Source organism: Marmota monax, unplaced genomic scaffold (genome assembly GCF_021218885.2).
Source record: "Marmota monax isolate L192 unplaced genomic scaffold, Marmota_monax_Labrador192_F-V1.1 WCK01_AAM20220418_F8-fsc00017, whole genome shotgun sequence".
In the NCBI taxonomy this organism is placed as follows: domain Eukaryota; kingdom Metazoa; phylum Chordata; class Mammalia; order Rodentia; family Sciuridae; genus Marmota; species Marmota monax.
The window spans coordinates 18,150,612-18,173,245 of NW_026695241.1; the positions used below are offsets into that span (position 1 = coordinate 18,150,612).

General features: G+C 53.8%; 1 protein-coding gene and 1 long non-coding RNA gene across 6 annotated transcripts in view; one reads left to right on the forward strand and one right to left on the reverse strand.

Annotated features, from left to right (window-relative positions):
- Positions 1-22,634, reverse strand: part of Tmem63c (transmembrane protein 63C) — a 66,368-nt gene that overhangs the window by 18,860 nt on the left and 24,874 nt on the right. For 3 of the 4 annotated variants that reach the window (XM_058577770.1, XM_058577769.1, XM_046440767.2), the window contains exons 3-11: positions 19,810-19,871; positions 16,895-17,106; positions 16,336-16,415; positions 15,847-15,928; positions 11,831-11,868; positions 5,097-5,239; positions 3,618-3,666; positions 2,202-2,310; positions 64-137 (exon numbers count right to left, since the gene is read on the reverse strand). In XM_058577770.1, the coding sequence (XP_058433753.1) occupies positions 64-137; positions 2,202-2,310; positions 3,618-3,666; positions 5,097-5,239; positions 11,831-11,868; positions 15,847-15,928; positions 16,336-16,415; positions 16,895-17,044 (725 nt within the window). In that variant the 5' untranslated portion in view covers positions 17,045-17,106; positions 19,810-19,871. The remainder of the gene's footprint in view (positions 1-63; positions 138-2,201; positions 2,311-3,617; positions 3,667-5,096; positions 5,240-11,830; positions 11,869-15,846; positions 15,929-16,335; positions 16,416-16,894; positions 17,107-19,809; positions 19,872-22,634) is intronic. The other variant, XM_046440769.2, reaches the window with a different exon arrangement.
- On the forward strand, positions 14,669-21,773 carry LOC124090261 (uncharacterized). Of its 2 annotated transcripts, none has more exons than XR_009226373.1 (3): positions 14,669-15,541; positions 16,279-16,509; positions 17,502-18,541. It is a non-coding gene; the product is annotated as an uncharacterized LOC124090261 (long non-coding RNA). The 2 variants fall into 2 exon arrangements; XR_006851041.2 differs by lacking the exon at positions 17,502-18,541 and adding an exon at positions 21,661-21,773 and having other exon boundaries at positions 14,670-15,541.

The following is a 22,634-nucleotide window of genomic DNA, read 5'->3' on the forward strand; positions in this document are numbered from 1 at the left end:
CTAACTCAGACCCACAGGAGGACCCAGGTAGGGATACGGGTGGAGGCAATGCACCCCACTTACTGGAAATGCTTGCTAACCATCTCTGGGTCTTGGATGTCCGTGGGCACATAGGTGATCATCAGTGTCCTTGTGACCTAGGTGGGAGGGCAAATGGACAGAGAAGTCTCAGCTTGCACAGGAACTCCAGAAGTCTGGTTTCTGGGTGGCCCAGAGTCCCGGGGAGCAGGCCTTCTGCTCACACCAGGCGGCCTGATGCCAAGGACCTCCTCGCTAAGTAAGCAAGTGCCAGTTTGTTTGCCTTGGTGTGCCAGCTGAGCCCACAGCCCCGAGGTCAGCAAACTGTGCCTCTCTCATTCTCTGGGCCACAGCTGTTGGGCCCCTGCCACAGATGGCTGATTGGAGGGAGGGAAAGGGAGAAACCTGCAGACAGGGCCCGGGGGAGGGTCAGAGCATAGGCAGCTCCACAGTGAATCCAGATCTCCCTGCAAACCCCCTCCCCAATTCCAGCAGAAAGTCTCACATCACCATGGAACCCCCTAAAATTAGAAGGGACAGGGGAGCTGGGACAAGGGCAGGTGCTATAGCTTGGATATGGAATGTCCTGCATGTGCTAAAGGCTTGGTGCTATTGGGAGCCAGTGGAAACCTTTAAGAAATGGGGAAAAGCGGGAAGTCTTAGTCATAGGAGGTGACACTGGGACTCCGGGCTCTTCTTCTTTTTGCTTCCCAGCTACCACACGGTGAACAGCCTTTTCTGCTACATGTTCCCACCACGATATGCTGCCTGGACCCAAGCCCCAAGCCAGGGGACCTACTGACCATGGACTGGAACTTCTAAAACTGTGAGCTACATAAACCTTTCTTCTTTTTAAGTTGATTATCTCAGGTGAACAGTAACAAAAAACGAACACAGCAAGACTCCGGAAGGAGACTGGGGAGGCCCCCTGCCTGGAGTTCTTATTTCATTCTGTGGGTGGGAAGTATCTTCCTTGACCATCACCTTCAAGATGGCAGTCTGGTAGACTGAGAGATGGGGGTCTTGGCAGAAGCATCTGGTGATAGTAAGAAAAGCTGAAGTAGCTGAGTCCTTGACCTTGGTCAAGGTTGGCCAAGCCTCCCTGCCTGGCAGGCGGAAACACTTGGGGTAAGTTTTCAGGGCGCGTGCGTTTGCACTCTGGACTGAGTTCAAATGAATCGGTCCTGTAGCGGGGACAGCGTTGGTGGAGTGGATCACACTCCCCTGAACCCTTGAAAACCTGAAGGTGGAATCAAGATATTCATCCTCTGGTTTCCCTTCCCACAGAGCATGGGCGACCTGAAGGCCCCTCCCTGGAGGCAGGTGTAGGTCCAGGCAGGTGGCAGAGCTGCTGCCCACCCATGGCCACTGTGTGTCCTCCTGAGCACTCTCTCCTAGCCCTGGGAGCATGCACAGGTCAAGAAGTGAAGAGTTCAAGTCCCCAAATGCAGCCCTCGAACAGTGGACAGGGAGTCGTGAGGTGGCAGCAGGGGGGACACTCCAAAGTGCTCACTTCCAGGCTGGGAAAATTCTAGGCCATGTGCCCTATAGCAGCTCGTGGAGTTCTCCAGAGGGTTTCGCTGCAGCTGCCCACTGCTGAACTGCTCCCCACCCTCCCTTCTGTTGGCCACCTTCTCTCTGGTCCTTGCTCCCCTACTGGCCTTTCCGGAGATCACCCCCCAGATATATGAATGTCACTCAAGTCATGGTCTCAGGGTCCGCTTGGGAGGTAGGGGGTGCCAAACCGAGACAGTGTGGATGCACAGGGGTCTGTGACCTCAGAGAGGGGAAGGAAAGTCCTGGGCACAGCTGGAGTGGGCAGCAGGGGACCCTGACCACTTAGGATGGAGGCTCCTGTGCATCCCAGTGTTTGTTACTCTTTGGTTTGTGGATGCGGGGTCCAGGGGCCTTGGAGAAAGGCTAGAGTGGCCGAGGGGCCAGGGTGGGAGGAGCTGGGCGGAAGCTGCTTAGCGGCCAGTGTGAGCAGTTTCAGTGGCTCAGCAAACAGGTGGGCGGGGCCGGGCAGGAGGGGCGAGCGGGGCGGGGAGCAGGCCCCCGGCCACCGGGCTGTGAGGAGCGGTGTGCGCCTGCTCAGGAGGTCAGTCCCCTGGGGTGCGCCGAGCTGGGCCTTCTCTGAGGCCGGCCTGGAAGGGCCAGTGGGGAGGGGCTCTTCACCTGCTCACCTGTTGGTTCTTCCTGGGCACAAAGCCCAAGCAGTGGTGAGCCATGAAGAGGAAGTTGGTGAGAAAGTAGACGAAGGCGAAGAGGCTGTGCAGCCACAGGAGCCTGCTCCTGCGCAGGGAGAAGGCCGTGAGAGCTGGCCACGGCCCCAGCCCTGTGTCCCCAGGCCACCATGGTCTCCCCAGACATTCCCAATGTCCCCAAACCACCATGGGCCCTCAGACCACCATGGGCTCCCCAGAGCCCCAGTGTCCCCAGACCACCACGGTCTCCCCAGAGCCCCAGTGTCCCCAGACCACCACGGTCTCCCCAGAGCCCCAGTGTCCCCAGACTACCACGGTCTCCCTGGACACTCCCAGTGTCCCCTCACCCCTCCACACAGTATCCCCAGACCCCCCAAAGTATCTCCAGATACCCCTACAGTGTCCCCAGACCTCACCACCACACTGTCCCCAGACTCCCCAATAAAGTCCCCAGATAACCCCCACCACAGTATCTCCAGACACACTCCCCCAGACCACCACCATAGAGTCCCCAGACCCCCCCCCCCCAGTGTCCCCAAACCCACCACCACAGTGTCCCAGATCCCCACCGGGCCTGCTCCCCGCCCCGCTCGCCCCTCCTGCCCGGCCCCGCCCACCTGTTTGCTGAGCCACTGAAACTGCTCACACTGGCCGCTAAGCAGCTTCCGCCTGGCTCCTCCCACCCTGGCCCCCCCCCCCCGGCCACTCTAGCCCTTCTGACAAGTGTTCTCAGACCCCCTCCAGCCACCACTATGTCCTCAGATCCTCCAGACCAACTTCTTGGAGTCCCCACTCTCAGACACCCTAAAGGGGGTGGCAGTGGTGGCCAGGGGCCTGGCTCTGGAGGAAGGGCTAACACTGTCAAGTGCTTACTTGGAGCCAGGTCCAGAACGGGCCTGAGTTTTGCAGGTGCATATTCTCATGAGACTCCAGAGCCCTAGGTCCAGGGTCAGCGGGTGGCAGAGGTAGGTGCCAACCACCACGTGATCTCTTAGTCCCTCCCTGGACTGGAGGGGGAGACTGACAGGTTCATGGTTCACTCGATCCGACGAGGGCGGAATTGAACCCCGAATGATCAGGGAGGCCACATCTTAGACCAAGAGGGTCTCTGCCTCTTGGGAGCTGGACATACTAAAGCGAACAGGACTGTGTTCTCCAGCCCTCACGAGTGGCCAGTTTGGTAGTTCCACTTATGACAAAGAGAGATGTTGGGGCACAGAGCCCTGCCCACCAAGAGAGTGTGACTTCTGGTGTCCCACTTGGGACCTGGATTCCAAGGACACCAGGCCTCTCTTGCTAGCACCGTGGTGCCCCTCTTGTGGACGGACACACTGGCCCTCCCCTCCCCTCAGAGCCCAGCCAGGAGCATGGGAGGCCAGAAGATCAGGTACCTACTCTGTGGAGACATTGACAATGGTGGTCCGTGCGAAGTGGCTATTCCAGTCTGAAAGAGAAGAAAGGTGCTGACCCCCGGCCCAGCTCCTCAGCGGCTGGAGGCAGAGTGCAGAATTCAAGGTTCCCCGATGAACGCCCAGGGCCTAGAGATGCCTGCCGACATCCCCCTCTTCCTACCGGTTCCCCAGGGTTTGTTCCCAGATTCCAACACAAATATCCTCCCCCAGGCAGTGCTGATAGAAGCTCTTATGCATAAATCAAGACCAGATATTTTGGGGGCATCCCAAGGGCACAACTGGCACATAATAGACACCAAGTAAATGCTTGTCAAAGGAACCAACTGTCCAGCCACGAGCAAGTGATGAGATCAGCAACCCGGGCAACAATCACAAGAACTGCCCCCCAAACAATGGGATGCTGCCTCGTTTGAACAAAGTAAATCCTTCTGGCTAAACATATCAGGTTGTCATTTCAGACACCTTCAAGTTTTGCAAAATGTATCTAAAAATCCTGCATTATACTCTCATTGCCCACATAGCAGCTCTTAGAATCTGGAGAACCTGTAAAGACAGGAGTTGTGCTTTTCATGCTCATGGTGGGATCTGGTGTCGTGGACACTCATATGTGCCACAGCACACCAAGGTCCACATCTGGCTGAGAAACAGGTAGAAAACTGAGGCATCCAAGGACAGGTGGTTGACACCTGGGTATTTTAGGTGCTCTTACACACTAGCTGGTTGTTCATCCTCCCTAGAGCTCTGTCTGTCCTGTAGTTCTAAGGGAACTGCTGCTGCTCTCCCCTGAGCCCCTGCTGTGTATCAGGCACCGTGCTAGGCACTTGACATTATCTCCCAATGCCCAAGACAGCAAGGAAACTGAGGCCTGGGAAGACTGATTTGCCAAATAGAAGGTTAAGTAAATTGTTAGCTTGAGCAAAGGTATTTTCTGGGGAGCAAATCCGGGGGAGCCCAGATTTTGAAGGGCTTTGAAGCCAAGCCCTCCCTCCGGATGCTATTTAGCCCAACAGGCTGATGCCATCACAATGAGTGTGAGCAGAGAACCTCTGAGACAGATGCTGGGGTGACCGTGCTGTGTCCATGGGGCAGGATTGCGGGGTGGGGGGAGGTCCCAGGGTTGGGTCGAGTACAGGGACTTCTGAGGTGGTCACATGTCCTGAAAGGGCCTCCATGAACACCTGCGTAGGGGTGTGTGGGATCACGGGTAAACACTTGGTTCCGGACTCAGCTGACCCTCCACACGTGCTCCATGCCGGGTCCTGGCTCAAACAAAGAAGGACCCATCTCCTGTCTCCACAGGAGAGCACAGAAGCACAGCTTGTCAGGGTCACCCAGCAACCACCTTCCAGAGGACCGTTAAAATCCAGGTGTCTACCCGCCAAGGCTCAGTCTCAGTCCCGCCTGCCAGGCTGCCCCTTGGGTCTAGTGGCCCAGGGCCCCGGGCCTGCTGAACCCCGCCTACCCAGGACAGTGCCAGTGTAGTTGATGGGCAGAATGACACCCAAGGAGGGGAGGCAGAGGATGAGCACGAAGATGATGAGGTGGTACTGGAACATCATGTAGATGCGCGCGTCGTCCCCACACTTGTTAATCAGATCCTGGTTCCTGGAAGAGACACAGATGGAGGCGTTCCTTAGGAGCCACAGCTCAGGCGAGCGCCGCAGGAAGATGACCGTCCCACTCCCCCTAGGTTTTTGCTTTCCTTGCCTTCTCCCCACCCCTCCTTTCCCGCAGGGTCCCACCCAGGGCCTTGTGCACGCGAGGCAAGCCTCTGCCCCTCACCTACACTTCCAACAGCCCCCTTTTTCTTTTCCTGGGGGAACACTGACCTTCTCCTCAAGGCATCTGGTGTCCCTAAGTGCATGTCACTGGGTTTTACAGAGAGAGGGGCCCTGTGGCAGATGTGCACTGAAGACCCTGAAGTGCTCCTCAGTCCAAGCCCGTCATCCCCTCGTCACTTATTAAATACCGTGAGTGCTCGCTCTGGTGCCGCCCCGACAAAGCACCAGAGAGACACTGATGTAGGGGGATACACCCTGGTTTAAAAATCTGTTTATTTATGGATTTATCAGATGTTGCTTGACTTTTATTTTATTCATTTATTTATATGTGGTGCTTAGAATCGAACCCAGTTGCTCACACACGGGAGGCAAGTGCTCTACCACTGAGTCACAGCCCCAGCCCTAAAAAGCTGTGTGTTTTAATTCTTTAAATTAAAATGGAATACCACAACGCGATGACACGCCGCACTCCCAGGCTGGCCAGAGGGAGGAAGCTGGACAAGGCCAAGCGCGGAAGAGGGTGGGGTGTTGGGAGCTGGCTACACGCACGGCGTATGCACTGGCCCAACCACTCGGGAGAGGGGTCGGCCTTATCTATGGAAATTCTATACACGCACAACCTGGGATCCTACGGTTCCACTCCTAGGTTTATACCCAACAGAAACACATGACATGTGCTCCAAAGACATGTGTAAGAATATCACAGATGTGTGACATTTGTGACATCCCCAACTAGAAACATCTTAAATGTCTATCAGAGGTGGATGGACACAAGAATTGTTACACACACACAATGAAATACTATATACTGTTAAAAATGAATCACTCGTAGCTGAACCTCACAGACACAACGCTGAGTGAAAGACACCACCTACAAACAACAGCTACTGTATGATTTAATATATTAAGTTCAAAAAAGGGTAATACTAAACTATACAGTTGGAAGTCAGAATACCAGCGACCCTCAGAGAGGAGGGAGGAGATAGGGGATTGGAAAGGAGCAGGAGGGGGACTTCTGGGTGTTCTGATTCTGGATCAGGGTGGTCCTGGTGGCATAGGCACTGCACTGTATAATGAGCTGTATATTTAATTTTTGTGCATTTGTGTGTGTGTGCTTGTGTGTGTGTGTTATGCTTCGGTTAAAAAACATAAAAGCAACACATGCTCATCGTAACTTTGGGAAATAGTAAAAAAAATAATTTGCCAACAGTCTCATCAAACCTAAAACAGTGACTATTCAGGATTTTGGTTAATTTCCTTCGGTTTCCTGTTGTGCTAGTTTTCCCTGGTGACTGTGATGGTTTGAACAGGGTCTGGCCCCTTGCAAACTCGTCCCCGTGGTGAGATGGTAAGAGGATGAAGCTTAACCCTGCTACGGTGTTCAAAGGTGGAAGTGATAAAGATTAAATAAGGCCATCAGGGTGGAGAACCATGGTTGGATCCTGGTGGCTTTGTAAGTAAAGAGACCACAACGCGTGCGCGCACCCACACACACGCAGACACACACGAGCACACCTGCTCCCTGCCATGTGACTCCCTGTGTAGCCTTGGGATTCTTTCCAGCAGGAAGGCCATCACCAGATGCAGTCCCTTGTCCTCTGACCTTGGACCAGAACTAGGAGGCAGAGTGAATCTCTTTCCTTCCTGACTTGCTCAGTCTGCGGTACTGTGTCCTTAGCAACCCAAACAGACTGCTTATGGTCAGAGCATCTGATGAACTGCTCTTCAGCTTCACATTCTATTGTAAGCCTTTCCCGTCTGTTTACATAATGGCAACAGTGGCCTCCATTTACAGAGCTCTCGTTTGTGCCCAGCGCCCTCTGGGCCCCCCCACTCCATGGGTGCATGCACCCTGGACTCCCACCCTGGCCTCTCTGTCAGACATGTGGTTTGTACGAAGCATCTAGCATCCAGTCCAGAGTTCAGATTTATTTTTAAACATTATGATGAAAAGAACATTTTCAATCATTCCATTTATGGAATTATTTAGAGCTCCTGATTTAAAAAAAAAATTATTTATTCTTAGCAGCTAAAACACTTCCTTCTGGGCTGGGGATGTGGCTCAAGCGGTAGCGCGCTTGCCTGGCATGCGTGCAGCCGGGTTCGATCCTCAGCACCACATACAAACAAAGATGTTGTGTCTGCCAAAAACTAAAAAATAAATAAATATTAAAAAAATAAAAATAAAAATAAAAATAAAACACTTCCTTCTGCTAAACTGGAGGATTAAGCCCCAGGAATGGGTGGCTGAGGACCATGGGAAGGCTGGGCGCGGGGGGCGGGGGGGTGGCACAGCAGGTGTCTTGCTGCAGGCCGGGGATTTGGTCTTTCCACAGAAAATTGTGAGGAGTGGGAGGTCTGAGAGAGTCTCCAGGTGGAGAGCAGAGGGCCAGGAGTTCCTGCCCTCGCCACTGGGCCCATTCTTTAAAGTGCCACCCACTGTGACACTTGCCCTTGCTACCATGCACCATGAGTTCTCCTTCTCTGCTCCCGTCTCTTCCTCTCTCTCCTTTCTGGAGACTTGCTGTCTCCATGGCCCTTCTCTTTCCCTTTGCCATCCCACTTTCTCTACACCTACACACGCACATCTTCCCTTTACCTACAACCAGGCTCAAGGGCACACTGCTTCCTCTAAAAATAAGCCAAACGGCTCCTCAAGCATCCACGCCCTGCCCGGCCTCCCCTCTAGTTCCCTCAACACCTCCGTTCCCTCCTCACTCACCTCTTGAACAAGGTGAGCTTTGTTCTCTGTCTCTTCCCCTCGGAGAGGTCCCAAAGTGCCCTCCCAGTGGAGACTCAGTCACCCAGGCCAATGTCCTTGCTGCAGGTCTCATTCCTCCCAGGCTCTGTACACTGGAGGTTGCTGGCCACACCTGCCCTGGAGCCTCGTCCTGGCTGGACTCCAGTGATCCCAGGCTGTAGGACGCCCCTTCCTCCTCCTGTCTCATCAGGCTCTCTCTTGGCCTTTGCTGATCTCACCTTCCTGGGTAACCCATTGGCTCCTGGCTATGACATCTGTCTTCCAAGTCCAAACCCTGAGCCTTGGCCCCGTTCTTTTTCAAAAGCCTGCTGGTGCATTCACGGGCTTGCTCTGGACACTGTTTCCTCTCTTGCCTACAATGTTACTGACCTCCCCGGAAGTCAGACCTCAATTTCTCTCCCCGACCCTTCCTCACCAATCGACTGCAGCCCTACCACCTCCCTCCTACCTGTCCTCTCTGTCATTGTTTCACTGGTCACCAGTGAAGGATGTGATGGGGCCACCATCACATCCTTCCTGGACCACTGGAATAGCCTCCTTAGCTGCTCGCCTTGACTTTGGGCATTTTAAACCCTAAATATACTCCCCTACAGATCTCATCTTGGATTTCCAGCTCAAAAACAGTAACTGGGTCTCTACTGCAACTAGATCAAGGCCCAAGCTTCTTGGTATGGCAGTCACAATCCCAGCTGATCCTTCTGGTACGACCTTCTCCTCGCCCTCTTCCTGTATCCCACCAAAAGATTTACCATTTCCAGACACTCCCTATGTATCTCTGCCCCAATCCTTTGCTCACAGAGTCCTTTATTTATTTTTTGGTACCAGGGATTGAACCCAAGTGTGCTCAACCACTGAATCACATTCCCAGCCCTTTTTATTTATTTATTTTTTATTTTGAGACATGATTTCACTAGGTTGCTTATAGTCTTGCTAAATTACTGAGGCTGGCCTTGAACCTGCAGTCCTCCTGCCTCAGCCTTCTGAGCCACTGGGATTATAGGCGTGTGACACTGCACCTTTATTTCTGATGTGCCCTCTACTCACTTCTTCCCATCCTTCAAGACCCAGCACAAAACTTCACTTTTTGAGCCCCACAGTTAGATTTCAACCTCTTTTCCCCAAATACCCCTTTTGCATGGCAAATTATAGCCTCTCCATTATGAATGAGGAAAGAGTCTCATTCACCTTGTTTCTCCAGGTAGACTGCACGGGCTCTGTGCCCCGGAACTCTGGCTGACCTGCCTCTGCTCAGTGAATACTTTCACTGTCATCTATGACACTGTTTGCTATGGGATGCAGGTGCAATGCTCCCCCTTCCTACCACGATAGGAGAGAGGTGTCCCCTGTGGAGGGGTCTCTCTGATAGGAGCTCGTGGTAGGGCGGGAATGGGGGAAGCACACACTCAGCTGTACGCACTGGCCTCCCCACTAACCCGCAGGTCCGGGTACACACACACATGCAGATGGGCAACAGCTGGGTGACTCAGTCTTTCATTCCACACTCACGCACACCACAGAGTCGCAGAGACACCCACCACGTGGTGTCTGTTAGGTTTTGCCTGTATCCTGCTTCCCCACAACACGGACACTGTCTCACCCTGTGACATGTCAGTGGGCAGTGGGGAAAATCCAGGAAGTCAGCCTCAGGCCACCTCCAGGGGTTCCTTTTCTCCCACACCAGAGGATGTGGTCAGCATGGGTGGACCTTCCCTCTGATCCATGCAAGGGACTGGGCATTTTGCCATCAAGCCTGACCTCTCAGTCACAAATTTACTAAGCTCAGGAACCTAGAACCAGCCTACATGGCCTCGAGCGAGGGAAATGAGCTCCAAATGTCCATACACACTGCCATGGTTTGGATATGATTTGTCCCCCAAGGGGTCCTGGGTGACATGCTTGTTCTCCGCTGTGGCAATATTAATGGGTGGTGGGACCTTTAAGACACAGGACCTAATGGGAGGTCCCCTTGGGTCATTTTGGGGGCCCTGCTTTCAGAAGGTAGTTCTGTGGGGCCCTGAGGTTAGTTCTTGCAAGAGTGAGTTGTTGTAAGAGCCTGAGCTTAGGGCAGGGCGTGTGGCTCAGTGGTAGGGCACGTGGTTAGCATACAGGAGGCCCCGAGTTGGATGCTCAGCACCACTAAACAAATAAATAAAAAATTTAAAAATGAAAGAGAGAAAGAAAGAGGGTCTGAACCTGACTCCTGAATTGCTCTCTGGCTTCCTGTCTTGCAGTGGAATCTTGTTTTGGCAGGTGACATTCACCATAAGCCAAGTTGGTGCTGGCACCGTGCCCTGGAACTCCAGACCATTAAGCACAATAGACCTCTTTTCTCTACCGAATTATCTAGCCTCAAGTATTTCATCAGAGTAACTAGAAATGGACTGATACACATTGTAAGTTATCTTAAAAATTAAAAAAAAAACAGTAAATTCACGTAAAAGGTAATATGAAACTGTTGACAGGGGTTACTTCTGGGGAAGACTGCAGGTAGACTTTCATGTTCCTCTTAATGATAACTTACTTATGTTGGCTTGTGCATGGTTAACAAATTAACCAAGCAAAACCAGAGAGTGGGCGGCGGGAGGGAGAGAGAGAGAGAGAGAGAGGGGAGCCAGTGTTAAAGTCTCCCCCTACTCACCCACAGGTAGCTACAAGTAGAGAGGCTGGTGTTTGACCCGCTCACAAAGGAGCTGCCTTGCTTCCCTGGGACTATGACCGATGAGGAAGGAACGCTGCAGGCCAAGGCCATGGGGGAGTCCCCAGCAGTGGGGCTGGGGGTCCTAGGTCCAGTTGGGGTTCCCTGTGCACCCCAAGGGCCTTTTAGGTCTGAAGAAACAGAAGTGCCCTGGTGGCTCCTGGGGCTGGGGTCTTGTGACAGCAAACCCTGAGAGGCTAACCATGCTGGGAGGAAGGAAGAGTCATGCCAGCCTCTGCAGAGAAGCCCCAGTGCCTGTGGCCGCCAGGAACAGCAAAGCTGTGTCCTAAAGCAGGTGTCACCAGGCAAGGAAGTACCCTGGAATAGGGGTTTGAAGGACAGGCTGGGCAGGACGGACGAGAGGAGATATTCGTAGAGTCAGGATTCTGCAGGGCTCTGAGCACAATCAGGCGGGGCTGTGTGCACACCGGCCTGCCTGGGGTGGGGGGTTGTATGCCTGTGCATGCTTATACAGGCACCAAGGGAATAGAGTTCTGGTCAGCAACTGCTCGGCTGAAGTGCCCGGCTGGTGTGGGGAATCAAGAAAGCAGATGTCTCGAGGGCACAGAGGGAGGAAGTCTGTCCACCCTTCTCTCAGTGTGTTTGCTTCCTCTTGATAAAATTGATGCATGGCGTGCACAGGAAACAGGCAAATAGCATGTGGAAAGGGTCTCCTGGCATGGGGTTCATAGAATCATTTTACATGCATGGGAATCATGGCTCAGCTCTTATACAAGGTCCTTCCTGAGGACTCAGCTGACATAGACAGTGGGCTATGTCCATTCCCATTCATCAGTTGTAACCAGGTAAAGTGACCTCCGCCTGATCTGGGGAGGCAGGAGCTGGGGTGGGTTGGGGGACAGAGCTCAGGCCTGGCATCCCGCCAGGGGGGCTAATCCACATCTCCACCCTCCCACCCCCAAGGCAGGGCTGTCCCAGGCTCCGAGCTAGGCACTTACTTCATGGTCAAGCTGTTGAAGAGCCAGGAGCAGAAGCCCTGGGGAAAGGAGAGAAGAGAACAGTGAGAGGAGCCAGGCCCCTGCCCGTCTGCCCAGGGCCCAGGCAGCCATGGGTGATCCTGGGCAGGCGCAGCTGTGTCCAGTAAGGGCCCCCTCCCTCCAGGGAATTAGGGGTGACTGCTGAGGGAAATGTCTACCCAGAAGCGAGTGGACACCCCTGTCATCCTGATACAGGAACGGGACTTGAAAGGAGGGCCCAGGATTGAGGGGAGAAGGGCCTCTTAGGAGTTCATCTGCAGCTTTCCGTCTGTCCTTCCTTGCTTCCTTCTGGAAGACGGCCCTCCAGGGGCCATGTTTCCCTCTGGGATCCCAGGGGCTCATCAAAGCTTCAGACAAGGCGACAACCCTTCATGGGCCCATTTAGGTGGCCAGGCAGGCCCACTGGAGGTGAAGCCAGATTTTAGGCGGGCAGTCAGTATAGACAGGTAGATCGAGTCAGGCTGGATCAAGGAGGACAATTGGAGTGGGTCTGGGAAGTTGCAGACTGCCCTCTGAGGGACTGAAATGCCTTCAGAGCCCTTCCTCCACCCTTACCAAGATACCTTGCCCCTGCTCCAACCTGTTGCTAAGGTAACCTGCCCCAGGAATTGTCCCTCCCTCCCTGGAGTTATAAAAGTAGTTAATTAATGGGTCCTGGGCTGCTCCATCGGGCCCTTCCCCCATTCACCTGCTTCTCACCTTTTGGCCACCCCACCTGAGCTCTCTTGGGCCTACTCACATATGCAGGAAGGAGAGAGATAAGGGGGAGAGAGCAGGAGAACAAAGGAAGCCTGAGACATACAAAAAAGGGCAAAAACCCCTCACTTCTTGGGATACCAGGATACCAACCATGGCCCCTTTCTCCCTCCAGAGAGAAGTCTATGTTACTCCCTTTTTAAGTAAACCCTGCTTCCTATGCCTGCCTCGGCCTGCTTCTCTAATGTTAAACTTCAACTTGTGAGGGAGCAGGACTGGTCACTGGTAACCAGTGATATCAGATGGACAGTCTTCTGGAAGGGGATTTTCCCAAAAGGAAGCAACAAGGGCAGGCAAAAGAAATAGAAACAGAAGAAAATCCTCTGCTCCCTCACATAAGGCCACCTTCCGGGTCCTCTCCCCGTGTCAGGTTGCCTGGCCAATCATGGGGGTGTCCACTGCAGGGACACCATTTTCCCAGCCATTATTCTGAGGAGCCAAAATAAGGACAGATACCCTGATATGAGTCAGGACAATGAAAGGGGCACAGCAGTAATAGTAAATGTCCCCAGAGAGGGGGTGACTGGTAGATAAAATGTGGGCTGGGAGGTTCAGGCACCCCTCCCCCCACATGGAGAGTCCTTGTCCACTGCCCACCCTGGAAGCAAGATGTGGCCCTCATTGCACCAACAGTTGAGAACACACCTTCCCGGGAAGGAAAGGGTGTTTCTGCCTCTTCCACAACAGGTGCACAGGTGTATCCAAGGCACCTCCAAGGACATGAACTGTCATACACAGAGAACAGACAGATTGTCCGTGAAAAGACAGAGGATGTGTGAGAAGAGTGTCCGATGTGCCCTTGAAATTGTGTAGGGGGTGGATACATCTGTCTCTCCAGTATGTTTATGTGCGCGTGCACATCTGCACACACGCGTGCACACACATGCTCCCCCTTATCCCTCTGAAGGCATAAACCACCCAGAGGCTCCCCCCTCTCTCCTGGTTTAATTGAATTGCTCTCCTCTGCACTGCTGCCATCATGGCTTACCATCTCAGATATTTAAAAAATAATAATAATCCTTTGGTCATTGTAAGAACAACAAAGTAAAAAAAAAAATGATGCGTCTAAAGGTATTAACACCTTGTAAGGCAGGTGTTAATGTCCTCGCTCCACCTTGAGGCCTCCAAGAAATGAAGTAACTTATCTGAGGCTTCATAGTTTGAATGGGGCAGATCCAGGCAAGTAGAGGGCCTGATCTTTTGCAGGGGTGATCGGGGCAGGAATATGGTTCTGCCATCTGGCTTAGCACAAGCAACAGTCCTGTATCTGAGGTGAATCGTGCAGCTGCCTGGATTGGATTTGGGGCCTGGTGGGAAGCAAGGCCAAGCTCCTGCCTGATCTCACTGGGGCAGGCAGACATTCAAGACTTCTTGCTGGTGCAGAAGCCGGTCATGCTAGACAGAGTTACGGAAGTTAAAGAAAACCTGCATTTTCTATGTGCATACATCAAAAGGTCTGGGTCCCTGGGGGTTTGTGCCTGGGCTGAAATCTAAACAAAGGATGGGGTGACAAAGAACAGCCACCTGGGAAAGGGCGAGGGGAGAGCATGGGAGGGAGGACGCTCTCTTGAGGTTTAAAAGGTGACCGATTAGCTGGGGGTGGGGGTGTTGAGAAGAGAGACAGGCTGGACAGTGGGGAAAGAGACCAAACCACCAGGCCAGGCCAAGGCACCTGCAACTTACTGCCAGAGCATCAGGACAATGCTGAGGAGTCACACAGGGCATTCCATGTCCCCCTTCATGGGGATGTCTAGGATGCAGGTGGGAAATGGATGAGTAGGGGGAAGTAGGACCTAAGGGTGGTTAGAGCTGCTCTAGCCACCCAAAGAGAGACTGGTTGAAGTCTGGGTGGGGCCAGCTGGAGGGATGGAGAAAAACACTGGAAGGTAAAAGCAACCGAACAGGGTGGGCAAATGGATCACAGCAGGGGCCCCGGGGAGGGGGGGGGAGTGAGAGAGGCAGATGACGGGGAGGATCTCGGACAGAGACTAGGAACTGGTGGGCGGAGTCTTACTGTGGAATGTTTTGGGCAAACTGAATTCGAAATGCCTGGACAGTATCCAGGCGGGGCCATTTTCAAGTCCATCGGGAGACAGAATTAGATGGAGATAGAACTTAGAGGTCTCAGTGTGGCGACAGCCAAGGAAGCTGTCATTGCTCAGGAGAGGGTGAGAAGGAGGAGGTTTGGGATCAGCTGGGGGGACTCCAGGTGTGGAGGAGGAGCCTGCAAAGGAGACAGAGGGAGAAGAAACCCCCAAAGCATGACATCACAGAAGCAATCAGAAGGAGGAAGGAGGAAGGAGCCTGTCAGGCCGGGCACTCTGACGTGGGGTAAGATAAGGAAAGGCTATTGGACTCGGTGCAGAGGACCACTGTAGCCTTGGGGCTCAGGAGGAAAGAGAGGGTAAATGCCCCATGGGCGGGGTTGTGGGTGGTGGCGAGGAGGCCAGCTGAGGTGGGCTGGGGGACACAGGCAGCTGGAGCTGTGAAGGGCACCAGAAGTCCTCTGGGCTCCCTCCCACTGACCAGGTCTCCCCTCAAATGTTGCCTTCTGCCCAAGACCAAGATGGCTGCCAGCTGCAACACAGCTCCCTCCTATGGCTGCCAGATGGTTCCAGGCATTTCCGCCGCACACCCATTCCCTCCCCACATGCATCTGGCTGGGTGTCTCTGCAGCCTGGAAGGACGTGCCAGAGGTGGGATATGGTCTGTGGTGTTCCCTGCTGGCTCCCCATTCCTAGATCAGGGGCTGGCGCACTGCAGGTGCTCTCTAGCACCTGGCTGGAAGAACGGACACGTTCAGGTGGTGGACTGGTTCCACAGGAAGGAAAGGAAGGAGAACATGGGATCCCTGGGGAAAGGGGGGACTGCAGGAGCCGCCTCCTGACTGCTAGAATCTTCTACGTGACATGGAAGGTGAGTCCTTGGGGGTGGGGAGAAGGGCAGGGAGAAGAGAGGTTTGAGAAAAGAAGAAAAATTCATTTTAAAAATCTAAGGTATTATAATAGGCTGAGACTTCTTGGCACCCTGGGGAAAGGCGTGGTCCGTATCTCCACTTTCTGGAGGGTCTGGGAAGGCTGAGGAATTGGCCAAGGTTACACTGCGGAGTAGTGGAGTCCGGCTGGCTGCAATCCTCTGCCCAGTCCTGCTCCCTCCTGCCCTTACTGTGACCACCTGCCCAGGGTTAGGATCTTTGCCGCCAGCTGTCTCTCAGCACTCACCTTGTCCCTGCGCTCCATCTCCAAGGAAATCTCTGAGGGAGATGACTTCTCACTCTGCTCCCCATAGATCAGCGAGGTCAGGCTGCCAGTCAGAAAGGGTGACAGGAATATGGAATTGAGAAACAAGCCTCAGACATCTATTCTGCTTCTTCTCCTCTCCCTGGGCTGTGGGCTGCTGGCCAGGAGAAGGCACGCTTCAAACATGATCTCTGGGTACAGACCGCATCACCCCTGTGGCCAGGGGCACCATGCATCTTGGGAATTAGCCGCATGACAGTCTGAGACCAGAGAAAAACGTGGCCCTGTGCCCAGAGATGGCGGCCCACCAAGTCCCCTTCCTGCAAGGAGGGGCAGAACAGGGGCAGGGGAGGGGTGACAGGACCACCTGGTGCAGCGCCAGCCCAGGGGACAGCTGCATCTTGGTTTCCACAGCACATTCCCTCCCAAGGGCGCAAGGAGCTCACCCACTGTGACCCCAGCCCTCCTCACCTGTCATTGTGGATCAGCAGAGCCAGGCGCCCATAGTCCCACGCAGCCTTCCGGAGGAAGGAATAAACCACGAGGACGAGCTACAGGACCGGAAAAGCAATAAGGGGACCCTTCCCCTGGGCAGTCCCCTGCATTCCTATCCCTGAAGTCCCCAGGATGCTCCCCCACCAGATGGTGAGTTCTGTCAGGGATGGAGCCCTGTGAACCCCACATTCCTAGTACCCTGCAGCTTCCTGAAATGGAGTGGGTGCTAAAAGTTGGTAGTGTGTGGAGAACAGTGGTAAAGTCCTCAGCAAGGGAAGGAAGCAAGGCCCAAGGGGTGGCCACCAGATGGACTTTGGACAACGAAGCATTGACGATAACTCCAGGAATTCTGCCTGCTCTGTTGCATTCTCCCCTGAGGTTCTCCCGTCTGAGCCACCCCAGGTAGGATGACATCCAGGTAGCCCGCATCCCTGGCTAGCATCCATTGGACAACGGGGGCCCCTGCTGTATCCTCAGTTCAACAGCCCAGGCCAGCGGCCACCTCATGGTGCACCCCCCTAGCACCCAGACTCACCATCCACAAGATGATGTTGAGGAACAGCACAGTGGGGATCCCCCCAAACGGCTGCCCCTGGAGGACGGTGCTCCGAGACTGGAAGCACTCGCTGTATGTCATGTTGCGTATCCTCTCATGGCTGCTCAGGGGCTCCATTGGGGTGGACATCCTGGTCGGCTCCCTGGGCAGCACAGGGGTCTTCCCTTCACACACAAAGACTGTGGCTCACTCTGCAAGACACAGGGCATGTTGGGGGAACTGGGGTCATGGTCCCTGAGTACACTGGACACGCTAGGCCTGGGGCACATCAGAGCCAGGGACCAGTTCCAAGCCTGGAAATGCTGGGCAGGCAGGAAGTCCAGCCCATAAGATGGCACAGGCCTTGTCCTGTTAGCTAGCTGCTGCCTCCCACCCAGATGACAGAATAGCTCAAGGGCCCTGGGGGAGTTATTGTGTATCCGCTTGATCCCTTAAGAAAAAGAGTTGTGAAATGCAAATCCCAAGAGGTCTCCTTATCACTCCCCGGTGAAGCTCTGCTTATATAGAAAGTGATGTATGTCACAAAGGCAAGCTCAGACCCCAGAGTGGAAAAGTTCAAGTTGGAAAACAAACCATGTGTTCACAGGATGCCCAAGCAGATGGGGCTTGCTGTCGATCACCTCTATCCTTTGCAATTCTCTGATCCAGTATCTGGGCCTGAAGGATGCAGTGTGCCCAACACAGAAGAGTGACTTGGGAAAGGTCCCTATATCTTACAAACATGCCTGGGAACCGGGGCGATCAGCACCTACCCGGGTCCACAGCCCATCCAGAGAGGCTGGGCATCTTGGTAAGACTCAAATGCAGAGGGGTGGTCACAGGCATCCGTACTTTCCAGCCATGGATAAGAGTGTGGAAAAGAGTGGGCGAAACCGGAGGCACCCGATCATTGCCTGAACCAATCTGCAGGACTGCTCTGCACTGTCAGGAGCTTTTATTTTGGCTCCAGGCCCCCCCTTCCCCTGGAGCCTCATTATTCCCATTCAAGAGGAGAAGCCTCCTCATTCCTTCCTTCAAATACTTGATGAGCAACTGCTTTGTGCCAGACCTGAGGCTGGTGATACACAGTGAACCCAAGAGATAAAAAGCCCTTCCTTGTAGGAGTCTAGTGGGGAGGAATGGGCAGGGAGGGGTCAGTGAAGGCCTGGCTAGAGGGTGGTGGCACTTGACCGAGGTCTGGAGGACAGAAAGGGTGTGGGGAAGCCCATATCAGGCAGAGACGAAGGCCCTGGGTGAGAGCTGGCCCAGGGAGTTGAGGGAAGACAGACAGACCTGTGGATGGACAGGGGAGACGGATGGAGGTGGCGTTGAGCCGAGGAATGGCATGAAAGTAACCTAGGTTTTAAAGGGATCACTTTGGCTGAGAACAGAGAGGGCAGGGAGGTCCCAACAGAGACACAGAGAGGGCAGTCAGGGTCCAGGCAGAAAACAGCAGCCTGGGCTGGGCTGGGGCAGCGGAGGTGGTGGGAAGGGTCAGATACACGGAACCTGGAGCCTGAAGATGTGCTGGAACACTGGATGGAGAATTTGAGGGAATGAGAGGAATCAAAGATATCTAAGGTTTCTAGCCGAAGCCTGGAAAAATGGAGTTGCAGTCATTGATAGAAAAGACGAGAATAGCAGGGCAGGGAGAGCCGAGGGCGGGTGGGTGGTCAGGGTCTCATGCTGGGGAGACGTGGAACGGGCAGATGGATGCCGAGTGTGCAGCTCAGTAGAGAAAGGAGACACAATTGCGCAACAGAGGCTACCAGCATCCAGATGTCTCTCAGGAGCAAGGGCCTGGATCACAGAAGGAGAGACGCAGAGGGAAGAGAGGGGCTCAAGGCGGGGGCCAGTGACCAGGGCAGCAGTCGATGACCATAGTGAAGTGGGTCAGTGGTATACCTAGGCTGACCCCCACAGTTCCAAGACAGGAGCATTAGGGGAATAGAGGAAGAAGAGTTGCAGAGAAGTAATAACGAAGTCTCTCCACCCTTTGGCAGCGGTGTTGGGGGGAGACACAGCTGCTCCGTGAGAGGCTGGTTCAGGGGAGTTGAGGTTTCAAAGAAAGTGAAGAGGCAGAGGAGCTGGGGCGTCTGTGCTTTAGGGCCCAACCACACTGATCTCAGCTCTCACACTTGCTCACTGGGGACCTTGATCAAGGTACTCAAGTTCCCCATGCCTCACTTAATTCATCCGTCAAATGGGGATGGTGAGAGCTGCTGATGCCCACTTCACAGGGCTGTCCAGAGGAGCCAGGGGGTTGAGATGTATCAGAACGATGCCCGGGACACAGGAGCAGTCCACAGAGACTTGCCAAATGAGAAGCGGATGTGGATTTCCGGGGGCACAGTGCAATGATCTGGGGAGTTGGGGAGGACAGGGAGGTGGGGATGGAGAGGGAAGGAAGGTGGCCTGGGAACCTGGGTGTCCTTGGGCTCACTCACAAAAATAGAGATGGAGGGTACAATGAGATTAGTCCTGGTAAAGGGAGGACAACAAGAAAACTTCTTGCATTCCTACTTTTTGGATTGGCATCTAACAAGAACAGGGAGTCTCCTGCTGCCCATCTTTCTAAGTTACCCCACTTTTTGCTCCTCTCTTCTAAGGGAGCAGCGGAGGCTGCACCGGGTCTTATTGTCTCTACCCCAGGTCGCTGATGAACTCACTAACATGGTTAGCCAAATGGAAACTTATAAAATTTTGCATTGAACATGTGCACTCTAAGTGGTAAGCCTTCTTCCCAAGCATCAGAATATAGCATCAGGGCGCTTCCTGGGAACAGGCGCCTTGAAGCAGTCGTCTGAGCCTGGCTACATCAGCTCCAGCAGTAAACTACAGTCCCGCCAGTGGACACCAGGGGGAGCCCGCGCCAAGGCAGCTGGTGGTGCAACTTGTGGAGAGACTTTCCCTACCTGTCGGTTTTCCCTGGAAAGGTCCAAGTCAGGACTGGAAGTGCCACTCAGCTGTGGGGTTGCTGTAAAAGAACAAATGTGGTGAAGAGACCACCAGACTTAAGGACCCAGGAAGCCCTTATTGGGCAGCTTCATTCCAGAGAACCTCTTTCTGCTGTTGGTGCTCAGAAGCCCACTCTTTAGCAGATGCAAGTTTTGCAAACTGTTCCTTCCAGTCGGCTACTTGTCTTTTCATTTCCTGATGAGGTCTTTTGAAGAGCAAAAGTTTTGAATTTTGGCGAAGTGATCTCCAAGCTGAGATGTGAAGGTGCAGGTGTGAGCACTGTGCAGTGTGGGGGGGTGGACAGATAGACCCACGTTTGTAAAGACAGACGGGAGATGGAGCATAGCATTTGTGTAGGATGTGTAGGATGGGTCACTGGTTTGCCTGTCCATCTGTCTGTCTGTCCATCTGTCAGTCCATCATCGATCTGTTCAACAAGAACTTATTGAGTATCTACTCTTGCCAGGATCTGTGTAGACCTATGAAGTCCTCCTCAGGGAGTTCAGAGCCCTTAGGAGAGGGAGAGGGGAGAGGATGGATGTTGGCCCAGACTACCATTCTGCCTGGGAGGGCTGTCAGCTACAAGGTGTCAGCCTCTAAGCTGGGATGGAGGGAGTCAGTCCAGCAAGTTGGTGGGGTGCAGGGTTTCAGTCCAGCCTGGCCACCAGGCTACAGGGCAGGTGAGGGAGGGAGAGGAAAAGAGGATTTCACCCTCTCCCACCTCACTACCCCTTTTAGCTCTCTCAGGCAGCAGGCAGAGATGGTAATGAGGGAAGCTGTTACCATGGAAACCCCGAGCAGCACCCAGCCTTCCTCTGTACCCTGCGCCATCCCCAGACCTGCCTTCTTCCTGAAGGAAGAGCTAAGAGCACAGGAAAAAGAAAACCAGAAACCCGAGGGTGCTTCAGGTACACAAGACGGGGCACCAACATGGCCTGAAGTGGCGGGGTCAGAGAATGTCTCTCTTTGGGTATCATCTTCACAACAGGGGACAAAGGCTTTTGGGAGAAGCAATGGGGAGACTTGGGCTGTCTGAAGCCAGACTGTGTGGACTTCAATCCTACACCCACCCTTGCTAGCTGTATGACCATGGAGAGTTATTTCATCTCCCTGAACTTCAGATCCCAGATCTGGAAAGTGAGAGTGATAATAATACTGTCTCCCAGGGTTAACACGGAGAGGAAATAAGATAATTCATATAAAGTCCTCTGAACAATGCTTGAGAAATACACAAGTGCACAAGATTAGCCAGGGCCTTCGTCACCGTCATCAGCGTATTTGTGAGATGTTGGTGACTGGATGATCCCTAGGCTCCTTCCTCCCACCCACTCTCTTCTGGGGCAGGTAGGAGGACAGCTGTGGAGATGGGATAGACAGTCTGCTGTCTCTCAAACTGTAGCCACCAGGCAGCCATTGTCTCTGTTCTTTCTGGGCCCAAAAAGCAAATGTCAGTCTTGCTTTGGGGCCTAGGAGGGGCAGGGGATGAGGCTGAAGCTGGTTGGTGAGTCAGGATCCTTAGGTCTCCTCCAGAGCTGCAAATCTCATCAGATGACAGAGCATGTGGCCTTCCTCTTTCCCATTTCTGCACCACTTGGACTCTCGTGCCCAAAGCTGGACGCTCTGTAGCTCTGGGCTTGGGCTAAGCTTTCCTTGCAATTGGGGGAAGGCTTTAAGAAGAACTTGCATTGTTTTTCTGACTCCCCAGCCCGTTGGCCCTGGATACCAGGCTTCCAGGCCTTGCCTGGTTTCTCCAACTGATGTTCTAACTAGCTAGAGGCCAACACTTTGCCCTCTCCTTCTCCTTCCAGATCATCTGGACATCTGAAAGCCAAGGACTCAAGTCTCCAGGATGGCTCCAGAGTTTGGAGGGCCCTGCGGAGGGACTGGTTTTATCAATAGTGAAGACTTTACTGAGCATTCACTGTGGACTACACGTTTTCCATTTAAAAATGACTTCACTTAATCATCATAAATATCCTAGGGCACTAGAATTATCCCAAGATGAAGGAGAAAATTAAGGCCCACAAGGTTACACAACTAGGCCAAAGTCATAGTGCTAGTAAGTGGTGGAGTTGACCCTCAAACCCAGGCAGCTTTGCTGTCCCCCTGGAGCCTGGAGCCTCTGCTGCAAGGCAGTGCTGGGTGAGGGCAGAGGAAGGGGAAGAGCTGGCTTGAGGCCTGGTTCAGGGGCACAGCCTTCCCAACCTTTCACGCAGTGGGAGCATGGTGGGCCCAGCCAGGGATCCAGACTGGACCTAGGGCCATTAGGCTTCTTCTCCCAGCACTGCCCAGGGCCTGGTGAGCTCCACCCCCCGACCATCTGGCCCTCTCAGTATCCTCCACGAAGTGTCATCTGTTTGTTAACAATGAGAAGGAGTATCTCCCGTGGTTCTGGACTTCCACAAGCAGGAGTTCCTGGCCAGGGCACCCCCTGCCTCCTCCTCTTCTCTGGATCTGCTCCCCCTTCCCCTCAACTCCAGGACGTCAGCTTACACTCCCTGTGGCTGCTGGGAGCTGTACTGGCCTGAGAGGTTCTGGTTCATGGCCTCCCACACCTGCCTTATTGATGGTCATGAATCCTCTAAGTATCAGTGAGCCCTTTCCTTGCTCCAAACCGACCCCAAGCTCCACAGCCAAGCTCTGCCCAACTTCACATATGAAGAAAATGAATTCTCAGCAGCTCAGAGACCTGCCTAAGGCTGGGGAAGGGTGTATTGGGGGTGAGAACTTGACTTTTCTGGACCCCTGTGCTCAGGGCTGTTATGACCCCTCAGTCTGGCAG